Here is an 11,858-nt window from a genome sequence, read left to right on the forward strand (position 1 = left end):
ATATCCTCCATGTCACCTACTTTAAAATATAAACTTAAATTTAAGATTGCTTTACATTTTTCGATAAGCTAAAAGCTAGAGTAAAAAATATAAATTCGTGTTTTAATACGAAACAAAAATCACATTTTCTAATAGTTAGCGTGCTAATTTAAATTATTTTTGTTTCTAGCCTAATAACAGCAACTACCCGTGGGTTCCACCTCACCTAACGCTATATGTTCAATACTCCAAGAAGGAGTTTCTTGTCTTCCAACACCACTAATCTTAACATTTTCACCCTCAACTGGTATGCCCACTGGTATAGCAGATAATTGAAAACTGCCATTGCCGTTAGTCATAGCCGCTGAACTATAACTGAAGGCAGTATTGTTATTCGTATATGCTGTGATGGAGTCGCATGAATCGAATTGACGTAAAGACCGACTTTTACCCTCTTTCATTAGTCGCACAAATCCTAAAGCTATCGTTTGAAAAACTTGTTCCAGACCTTGATCAACTTCAGCTGATGTTTCAAAATAACTTGCGCCAATCGATGAGGCAAACAGATAAGCTTCATCACGCGACACAGTACGCTGTGCATGCAAATCCAATTTATTACCAACCAATGCTAATATTATAGGATCCTGTACGTTCCGATGTAGCTCTTGTATCCAAATTTTGATTTCGGTAAAACTTTTATACTGTGTCAAGTCAAAGACTAGAATAGCTGCATTGGCATTGCGATAATACATCGGTGCAACAGCTTTGAATCGTTCCTGTCCAGCGGTGTCCCATATCTAGGAAAATAATAGAAACGGTGAGTAAAAAACTTAATATTTATGTTATATGTATAAACATGTATAGAGTTATTAGGAAATATAAATTAAAAACTAGATACACTTTCAGACTACATTGAGTAGTCTTGGTACTAGATAAACTCCAAGTAAATTGAGTACTTCGTATATAGCAAGTTAGCAAGAAATCGAGTAGTAGAAATACTAAGAAATTGCTTTATCTATAAAATACTAATTAAGCTCGTAATAGGGGCAAATTCAACAGCCGATTTCGTCTTTTTGCGACAAACTCAACATATCACATATTTGGGTGTCATCTATAATGTCTAGGTTGAGACTCACATCCCATCTAGCTGTCTTAGTGCACTATAACCAACAGATTTTAATAGCCTATTATTGATATAGAAATATATCTTGACTGAAATAAAACAAAGAACAAAGATTACGATTTCCAGAAGTTTTAAGAATATACGGATTAAAGTCCCGGAGCCAAGCGTCGTCAGTGACGACCAAGTGCCGTTCAATGCATCTCAAAGGGACTTCACAACGGGTTACAACAACAAACATTTTTAGATTTACAAGCGGTACGAAAGATAATATAAAAAATATTTTATTTGATTATTAAGACATTGGTTCTCATTGCTTAAATTAAACAATTGTAACAGCCAAAATTATTGATTATTTATTGATTTGGAAAAATTATAATTATCCTATAACCCAATTTGAACCACTTTATGACATTAGTGTTTAGGAATACCTGCAAGAGGAAACATACTAAGAATATGTATCAAGTCAAAAGAAAAACTATATAAAACAGGTTTTTAAACAATAATCAGACTTCTTCTGTTTCCAACATGTTTTCTATTTTAACCTTTATAACTGCTAACGTGTCTATATCCAGCATGGGTTAAGGTAATGACAAATATTAAATAATAATGTATTGCGTATTGTTTTAATGTTTTGGATTCCATGCTTTAAGATTTCATGTCACCATTGTTGTCTAAATAACCTGCGCAATATTCAAGAGCGTAAGCGGCGATTAAAGCACTAAACTCGCATCAAGACTGGTTTTAAGCTAAGCTAAATCTTTGGATCTTTGGACACACTGGCGTACGCGGAAACGAACACGCAGACAAACTTACCAGGAAATTAGCACCCACACTGATGATGGGGCTGAAACCTTTCTGTGGGTTAGAACATATTATGCTTCTTTCTTTCACAAATATAAAGAAGAACCAAAATAAAAAAGATTACTGGAATTAATATACCAGAATTATCACAATCCAAATCACTTATTGGTACCTATAACGATAAGAAATGCCAGGATTGTATGAACCTACTAAAAGAAAAACTTAGAATCATCACAAGAAGTATAGATCCTACTTCCTTCCTTTACCTACTACGCTAAACCCAGAAGGAGGCACAATAGATCCGACGGCCACATCCCTTAGGAATAATAATAGGAGGTTTGCTTTTGTCGTTCTCATTAATATTACCTCCATAAAGATAAGTGTTATTGTATTCATGATGTGTAGAAAAGTATTTTTGGATACACAGAATTGTGAAAATTGTAGAAAAATATTTATGGATGATCTTAAAAAAATACACTGCGTCGGTTTAGAAAGAAGTTTGCTGTTGACAATCGACAATATCAAATGTTCATAATGGTAAATGTTATTGTATTCATAATACGAAGAAAAGGATATTGGATGTACAGATGAAAGATTCCTGCAACAAGTGGGATATTTCGAATATATTGAGAACCTTGCGTTGTAAATATGATATTGAAAAAGACACTGAATCGGTTTTGAAAGTAGTTTGCTCTTTTCAATAATCGTCTTCATTAGCAGTATCTCAATAACGATAAATATGGATATATTCATGATAGACAAAGAAATGGATGTATGAATACATAGGTCTCTACTTATAAACAGAAGATGCGAATATGATACATGAATAGATGCACTATAAGTCTCCTGCTAGTTACCAGATAGTTTTTTAAATATATGCTATATTATTACTTACAATAACAACTTACATATTCTGAGATTAAAGTAAAATGTTTTGGAATAAAAATAACTATTAACAAAAAAATAAATATATGTTTAAATAATCTCACACAGATGTATAAGACAATTACAGATATATGAAGGTAGGTTAGGTTAGGTTGTACCGGCGAACCCAGGGGGATCCACTTAGGCATATAGGCCCATTGTGATACCGTATTATTAGAACCCATGGTCTAAAACCATCTTGAACCTTTAATAAAGCTTATAATGCTACACAGAGGGAGGTCTCGAAGTTCGTCAAGATCCTCAAAAAAGAAAGCCCCCAAAAATTTAAAGCGACGCCGTGCATGTGCCGGACAGAAACGAAGCAGGTGAGAGGCACTTTCGTCATCCTCACCACAACTGCGACAAAATTGGTTGAACGGTAGATTGAGTCTCCTAGCATGATTACCTAGAATATATATATGAAGATACTCGTCATTATAATTAATCAGCAACGAATTAAAGGGTTTTTATGACCTATGAAACTTCAATCTAATATTTTCATTTTTCTAGTATTTTTTTTAATATTACCTGAAGCTGCGATAATATTTTTATAATGATAACGAAGGTATATTCATATTTATTAAAAGTTGAAATATTTTTAAATGTGATTCATATTAACAACGATGCATTTTTTGCAATTTATATTTATATTATTTTTTATTCAAATTGTGTTCTGTAAGGTTCTGTTAGAATATAAATAAGACACTCATGAGTAATTGTCCCAAGCACTGAGTAAAACATTTAAAAAAACTATCTGATCACATGAAATGATGACTTCTCCAAGTTTCCAAGAATTTTTGTAATTTTAATTATAAACATAACAACTGCATTGTATATCAATTCTCGTTTTTCCCTTAGCTTGCATAAAAGACTAACAATGATATGCAGTTGAACGAATTGAAAAGACCCTTAACAAATGCTTTATTAAAATTAATTTCATGTCTTTCGACTTCACTATACTTTCATTGTTAATTAATTTAATTTTAAATCATTTGTTGCAATTTTTAACGAAGCATGGAGTATAATTTTTTGCTGTATTTTTATTGAGAAAAACTCAATGAATAAATGCTTTTGCCAATGCTCATTTTATAATCAACACATAAATATTACTGATAATTTTTTCTTGTACAAAGACCTATTGAGTATTACAATTCTAATTATTTGACGGACTCGTGAAATGCATTAGATAAGATTGAATACAATAATATGTGTGCTACTTCAAATGGGACACAGAAACTTTTTTCAACTCATACATGACTCGATCAATGAAATGTCAGATAATTCGAAATAAGCAGAAGTCTAAAAGTATTTGCAACCTAATCGTTCACTGAACCTAAAAATAAAGTATAATTTATGCATAAATAATTATATGAAATATTTATATACACAAACTTACTTGGAGCTTCACTTTTACATTATCCATTACTACTTTGCATGTAAAAAATGTGGCAGATATAGTTGGGCCTATGTCTTTCAAAAGTTGTCTTTTTAGATACTTCGTCACCAGATGGGTTTTACCAACACCTGCAAAAATACAATACGTTTAAATAAATAAATATTGAAGAAACAGTAAATAAAAAAAATATATTAATGAACAACTGTTAAAGGTATGTATATTTTTTTGTACACTTTTATATGGTTTGATGAAATCTTGCGGAATTTGCATTATGGTTTTCTTTCTTCGTAAAACAACATCTATAACAGTAATAGTTGAAGATGCATTATTGTCGAGTAATGGTGAGTATAAAATACTTTTTTGTAATGCTTTAAATATTATTTGAGCTATTAAAAGCAAATCTAATATAATAACAAATCTGTCTAATACGTTCGATCATAACACATACTTGCAGATACAGTCTCTGTGTGAAGTAGAAAACCACAACCGTCAAAAGAAGATCATCCTTAACCTCGGCAATACGAGCTCCCACATATCAACTCAAGCAAAAGAATTTTTGGGCGCTCAAAATGTCGAATCCGCCTAATAGTCCCTACTTAGCACTTAATCACTTCTACTTGATACCAAACATTAAGAAAAAAATGCATGGCGGGCGTTTTTGCAAGCCCGAATAGGCCATTGAGACATTCAAAACCATGGTTTTGGAGATACCAACTTTAGTAGTAACAAAACTGTTTCAAAAATTGGTTAAGTCGAATACAAAAATGTATTGATCATCATAGAGACAACTTTAAAAAACAATACAACCATTTTCAATAATTAACCACTGTGTTTTCATTGTTCTACACAAGACTTAAAAGGTAAAGACGTAGTAAAGCACTACGTCTACATTGGCTAAGCTTAAGCTTTAGTCATCGCATTCTTGCATATTTTAGTTTATGTGAAAAATAAGTATTTCTCTGTACTAGAAATATAACATGTCGACTAATAAGTCGACATAAAATTTTATTTATATTTTGAGAACAATTGATTCAAAGTATTTTCATGGCTTGATTTATGACTGTTTTTTATGGGATAATGTACCGTAACATAAAAAGCTTGACCCTCGGATTTGCTCCATCGAGACTTATGGTATATAATTGTTTTGCTGAACGTGACCGTAAAAACATCAATAATGCCGAGTGCAATGATGCCGGTCGCCCAAAAGAGATAGTGACACCGGAAAACAGCACAAAATCATTTTAGCAAACCGTAAAATGGAGTTTTAGGCTAGCTAACACTTTAAAGAATTAAAAGAAACGTGTCGACTTCATTTTGCATAAACATTTTTTTACGAAAAAACAGTTTTCGAAGTAGGTCCTATATTCGCTGACATTAGACCAAAAACTCTTGGCGGATTTAAGAGAGTATATGACGAAGAAATAATCCCATTTGACAAAGGAAATAGTCCTCTTTGACCAAAAGAATGTGTAATCATTGGCTACTATGACCAAATTGCACAAATCACACTTCGAATTGCATTGGCACTCACCGTATTAGCTTAATTTAGCCCTACTACCTGCTTGTAGTTCCCCAAAAAAAAATACTACAGTTAAAGAGATTTGATTCCAAGAAAAGTCATCGTGGAAACTGAAACATATTTTTAAGCCAAAGATAAATCATTCTTTAAGGAACTTAGTCTTGTGTAACTCTTGATGGAGACTTGATGAAGAGAGTTAGTGTTCTGTGCCTCTTGATGGAGACTACGTCTATGAATAAAGTGGAATTTTGACAAAAAGTAAAGAGATTTTAGTCCAATGAAAAAGGTATCGTGGAAACTGAAGCATATTTTTAAGCCAAAGATAAATCATTCTTTAAGGAACTTAGTCTTGTGTAACTCTTGATGGAGAAGGGAGTTAGTGTTGTGTGCCTCTTGATGGAGACTATGTCGATGAATAGAGTGGAATTTAGCCAAAAAGTAAAGAGATTTTATTCCAATGAAAAAGGTATCGTGGAAACTGAAGCATATTTTTAAGCCAAAGATGAAGGGAGTTAGTCTTGTGTACCTCTTGATGGAGACTACGTGGATGAATGAAATCAAATTCCACCAAAAAGTTGTTTTATTCGTTGTCCCACTGTAAAATGATAACATTGTTTTATATGCATAATAAAATAATAAAAGTTTATTAATCATCACGATCACATTTAAAAGGTCGTTCGATCTAAAAAGTTTTGTACTTCTTCAGATTAGAGGAGTTAAGAAACCTAACCAATTTCAGTTTCATAAAGATTCTTTAGATATATATTTTACAATTGAAATTCCTTTCTTTTCATTAGCTAAACAAACATGAACGTTTGCCACCAAAGCGTTGACAAATTATTGCTGAGACAGAAATACAATAAAATGTAATTCCCCGAATTAGGTTAAAACAACAAAAGAGTTAAAGAGTTAAAGCGTTAAAGTAAACAAAACAAAGATTAAGTATTCTAAATAATTAAACAATAGAAGAAACAATAGTTAGTTCCAGACATACAATTTCCATTGTTTACGCTTTTGAAGTACATTTACCCAGCATATCAAATTTATGATAAGATACTTGAGACAAGGCCAGCAGTAATCCCTCTAATAGCCAAACATATATCATATTTAATTATTTTACTATATCGCTAGACGGTTGGTTACGATGGCTGAACTGGAGATATCTTTTCGCTGACCACAATTAGCGATTTTAAATGTTTGTGTGAAATTTGTGAATATCTCTCGTATTTGTTGAGACTAAACGCTTACAACTGATAAAAACTGCAGCCGTTAATTTTATTTGTTTATTTTTATTTACAAAAAAATTTATCTGTTATCTGCTTTTGTTTTCATTTTGAATTGCCAAGCAAAAAAGCACACATTGCTTAGCTCATAAACAAAAGAAGGGACGCAGCTACTGTGTCAGCAGAATTTGATGACTAAATTAAATGTGTAACGTGAGGGGTTTATTTTCTGTTTATTTATACTTTATATTCTATTGTACTTTTTATTGTACAAGAAAGGCACTTCGAAAGCATTAACCAAGGCAATTCCAATACTAAATTTTTAGTGGATTTAACATACATATATGCACATATACATAACTTTTGCTAATACTGTACTCACCTCTCGAGCCCAAAACAACAACCTTGCCCTCAATTCCTTGCATCATCTTGTAAACTATTTATTATCGTTTCTTTATTTCCTTATATATATCTGCTAAAATGATTCCAAATATCATAATAGAGTTAATGTGACGTCATTAACAGAAAGTCTCCTTTTTTTGGTTGACAACTTTATTTTATATCTTATAATTTGTTCTTCAATTTCTCCGTTGAAACTCGTCAATATTTCGTACATTCAAAACAAAATTCTTCAATTTACACAAATGTGTATTCAAATAGTCATTGCTTTTTTTGTTATTTCATAAATTACATTAACATTTACACACTTTTTAAATTTTATAACTTTTCGACCTTCTTCGTTTCATAATTTACGTTGTTATGAAAAATTTATATTATTATGCACTGTTTATGGTAATTTTGTTGGTGTGGTCAATTCAGAAATCAGCTGCGTTTGCATTGTTGAATTTTTCTACTCAGTAGCTATGTTCATTTTACATATGACTTTTTGACCAGGGTTGTTATAAATTGCGGAAGCAGTTAGACTGTTCACAATTTTTTTAACATATTATATATGATGCATTATAAGTTTATTTAATGTGTTTATTTTCAGCGGCTCGTTTATATAACTTTTTCACTTCGTTTTCTCAGAAGATTTTTTCACGTTTCACAATTGGGGCCAAAGAAAACTTGTATTTATACATATAAAAACATACAAATCACATTAACCATAAAACATATATTTTAATTTCACATTAATAAATTATTGTTTTTTACCTTCTTTCGTTATATTTAGGAAATACATATATTCGCTTAAATAACTTACATCCCATTACCCTTTCAACATCATCTACAAATATTAATAACTGAGGTAATAATTGTAATTGACAAATAAAATTATTTTTTCAAAGAAACTTAGTCACTACCTTTTATAGCTTAGTTTGATTTGACTGCATTTTAAAGTTTTTGGTGCATTTCTCTTGTCAAAAAAACCTAAACAAAACCCAATTTTCACTCTTTCGTAGTAAAAAAAATTGAAGACCGTTTAAGGTGGTGAAACGTTCCGTTTGGGGTGATGAAACTTTTCACTCATGGCATTTTGACAGTTTGAGAGAGCTGTTTTTGACATATTTACAAAAAAAGTATACTTAATTGAAGCTAAAAATAAGTTTTTAGCTTATATTGTAAGGTTTGAAGTTATATTTTACCTTCATCCAACATTTTTTTGGCACAGGCCAAAAATCAAATCAAATGGTAAGTTGAAAAATCAGCTGTTTGAAATGAGAACAAATGAATTACAACGAATGTAAACACTTTCAAATGGCTCAGTTTAAACCAAAGGCGATTCTTTGCTTTTAACTCCATATTAGTCATTTGCACATATGAGATTTTGTACGCAGAAATCAATCATATGCTTTTCAGTTGTGATTTTTTGACCTAAATCAGTCATTAAGGGCCAATGTAAACGTACTATTACTGCGAGTAGCGCGTAGAACAGACCTATTTTATTGTACATATTGTAATGAAAACGTAAAAATATAATTCAGTCTTGCATTGTACGCACCCACTGCAGCTACAACTGCATTTGTCGTACAAACTGTCCAAAATTTGAATACAGTGAAACCCAGGTCATAGTAAACTACGTACAAACTGTCAAAAATTTAAATAGAGAGAAACCCATATCATAGTGAATTTAAGTAGGGAAGGACAATGATGCGACAACACAATACATTGCGAAACCATTTTTACCTTACTTAATAAATTAGACCATAGAATTTCGGTTAAGTTGTTCATTATTCATTAGCTCTGCTTTGATTGTCTTATGCTTGCAATAACCCAATATACTGGTCTAGCTTAAATAGAAAATGCCTTTGAATTGGACAGTTTTGTTACACGGGGTCGTTCTTCGCAAGAAACATTAGACGAAGACGTATTGAGAACTTCATTAGACGATTTCGTTGCGGATACAGTATCTGTGTGAAGAGCTGTTAGTTTACGATTATATTTGCCTTCACTGATGTTAGCCCGATTGCAATTGATTTCGTTATAGACATGATAAGAAGAATCAACAAGTGCATCTGGGAGAAAAGGTGGTACCAAACATGATGCCATTAGGGTGAGCATCTATGTGGCACGAAAAAATTTTAGCATTTTATTCCCATATGGATATTGGTTCACCCAATAGAATATTGTTTAAACTGTTTTTAAGTATTGACTTAATTTAATTTGTTTAATTTGTTTGACAATAATTTATAAGGTTTATTTTTACAATTCCAAATAACTTAAATTATATAGCTTCTAAGGATATCGTTTGCTTTTTAAACAAAACTATTATTTTATATATACACTGATCAGAATTCAGGAACAGCTCTTTACTGTCCTTGTAATGGCACAATAACGGTGAAATTATATTTAACATTAAAAACAAAGAATAAAAATTTAATTATATTACGAAATATAAAAGAACACAGTTTAATCTCTACTATTTCTTCTCAATACTATACGTTATAGGATTTTGAAAAAGAGGTGGACCATTTGGTGTTACAACCATCTTTGGAATTTTCATTACGAGTTTAATCGTTGATGAAGGAATCTCGAATTCTGATTTAATCAGAGAAATGGCTGATTTATTGGTACCTGAAAAAGTGAACAAAAAGTATTAGTTTTAAAAAATTAAAAAACAAAATGTTAAAACATATTACCATCTGTAGATAGTTGAGCACCTATTGTTTGTTGTTTACTTAATATTTGTTCCAACTGACTTACACGATTTCGTAACTTCTCGTTTTCGGCTTGCAGTTCAATATTTTTCCTTCTTAAATCTTTATGTTCATTACGCATTTTAACTCGATAACGTGTGGCAGCAGCACGTCGCCGCTCCATACAATCTTCATCAAATTTATAGTGTGCTTTGCCGGCAATAGTCCTCTGGCGATTATTGGTTTTTATAGGAATTTCAATACTGCGTCTATTATTTTGATTAAGTATAGCTTTCAAGCGTTCTTTAATGGGCAATTGTGAAGTTGGCGTGAGGCTAGCACTACTTGGTTCATTGTTAATACTTGGTGAGTTTATTGTGATATGATTTGTAGTAACAGCACTGTTTGCAGTGGAAGTATTATGATGTTTGGCTACTGTGGCAGTTGCTGGTTTAGGTAAAATGAATGGCTTTACGGTTTGTACTGGTATAGCATTAATTGTTTGCTTAGACTGTGTTATACTTTCACTGTCGTTTGGAAAACTTAATGTTATGAGCTGTGGTTGTATTAATTGTATTGATGTTGGTGCAATTTGTAGACAATTATTTGTTTCTGGTTTTTCTGCTATATTACGATATTTATTTTGTTTTTTTTCTTCACTGCAATTACTTCCAGAGGAATTTTGTCTATTTATATAAGCGGCACAATCGCTTAAGAGATCTACAACGGTTACATCTAAAGCGACACCGGCAGTTGATGGACTTTCTAATGTCTTCTCACAAGATTGAAATAGTGCATTTCCATTGCTTTCTAACAACGGGAAAACTTGCGGTGTATGTAATGATTCTTCTTCTGGCTGGGATTCATTGTTTTCATTACGAGTTTGTTTTATTTTTCCAACTTCGTTTTGTTCAACAGCACGTCGAAAGGTTTCATCAAAGGGATTAACATGCCGCAAGTCATCAAACAGGCCCACTTCGTCGCAGTTCTTAATCAAACGTGTAGGTGTCGGTGTTTGATCAGCTAAAACATTAATGTATTTAAATTATGCTATTAAAATTATTCATTTAATATACCTGCAAATATGTTAGCAGATTTTTGTCCGCTTAAACTCAAATCAAGCATCATGTCATGATTTTTATCTTGCTGCATTGCAGTATTTGTTGTCTGTTGGGCTTCGTAAAATGTAATATTGCTACTGTTTTCATTCATTTTTGTTACTTAGTATTTACATAATTTATTATTGTCATATTTAGTAAACAAATTGAACGCGTATTTAATGTTTTGGCTACATTTTTTATTTTGATGCAATTTTCGTTTGCAAATGAACAGCTGATTATTTTTACAGTGGCTCATTTTGCTATGAACTCACTATAGTTGTATAGATGTAACAGATCATCAATATTTTGTACAAAAACCTAAATTAAAGGTAAAATAAAACCGTTTATTCTCTCTAAGAAAAGCAGATCATGTAGAAAGTATTGAAATGCTACAATGTATATTACATATATATTGTATGTATGTACATACATATATTACATATTTTTGTTCCTACTAATCGCTTGAATTAAACAAAGAAATAATGATTTTTAAGTATCAAGTGAAAAAATCTAATAAATCGTATATTCTTATTCTTACTAACCATTTGGTTTAAATAAAGAAATAACGATTTTTAAATCTGTTTATTTTATTAACTCATTATATCAAGTTTCCACTGCAGCTAATACTACATTCACAGTGTCTCATTTAGGCACTTACTTATTCATAGTAATGAATTAACGTTCACATTATAATGAGTTCACATATGCAGCTGATA

General features: G+C 31.5%; 2 protein-coding genes across 2 annotated transcripts; both read right to left on the minus strand.

Annotated features, from left to right (window-relative positions):
* On the minus strand, positions 1-7,867 carry LOC119683979 (ras-related protein RHN1-like). The gene is made up of 3 exons (XM_038097889.1): positions 7,348-7,867; positions 4,224-4,351; positions 1-776 (listed from the first exon to the last, which is right to left on the minus strand). The coding sequence occupies exons 1-3, from the start codon at positions 7,391-7,393 to the stop codon at positions 171-173; spliced, it is 780 nt and encodes a 259-aa protein (XP_037953817.1). The 5' UTR covers positions 7,394-7,867; the 3' UTR covers positions 1-170.
* A 1,872-nt stretch (positions 7,868-9,739) lies between these two features.
* Positions 9,740-11,437, minus strand: LOC119685334 (cyclic AMP-dependent transcription factor ATF-2-like). The gene is made up of 3 exons (XM_038099585.1): positions 11,119-11,437; positions 10,046-11,065; positions 9,740-9,980 (listed from the first exon to the last, which is right to left on the minus strand). The coding sequence occupies exons 1-3, from the start codon at positions 11,252-11,254 to the stop codon at positions 9,826-9,828; spliced, it is 1,311 nt and encodes a 436-aa protein (XP_037955513.1). The 5' UTR covers positions 11,255-11,437; the 3' UTR covers positions 9,740-9,825.
* Positions 11,438-11,858: the final 421 nt, after the last annotated feature.

Source organism: Teleopsis dalmanni, chromosome 2 (assembly GCF_002237135.1).
Source record: "Teleopsis dalmanni isolate 2A chromosome 2, ASM223713v2, whole genome shotgun sequence".
NCBI classification, from domain to species: domain Eukaryota; kingdom Metazoa; phylum Arthropoda; class Insecta; order Diptera; family Diopsidae; genus Teleopsis; species Teleopsis dalmanni.

Coding starts and splice junctions, on each gene's coding strand:
- LOC119685334 (XM_038099585.1), bottom strand. CDS start 11,254: ATGAATGAAAACAGTAGCAATATTACATTTTACGAAGCCCAACAGACA. Junction 11,066..11,118: donor ATCTGCTAACATATTTGCAG/GTATATTAAATG, acceptor TTAATGTTTTAG/CTGATCAAACACCGACACCT. Junction 9,981..10,045: donor TGCTCAACTATCTACAGATG/GTAATATGTTTT, acceptor TCACTTTTTCAG/GTACCAATAAATCAGCCATT.
- LOC119683979 (XM_038097889.1), bottom strand. CDS start 7,393: ATGATGCAAGGAATTGAGGGCAAGGTTGTTGTTTTGGGCTCGAGAG. Junction 4,352..7,347: donor TGTTGTTTTGGGCTCGAGAG/GTGAGTACAGTA, acceptor GTATTTTTGCAG/GTGTTGGTAAAACCCATCTG. Junction 777..4,223: donor ATGTAAAAGTGAAGCTCCAA/GTAAGTTTGTGT, acceptor TTATTTTCCTAG/ATATGGGACACCGCTGGACA.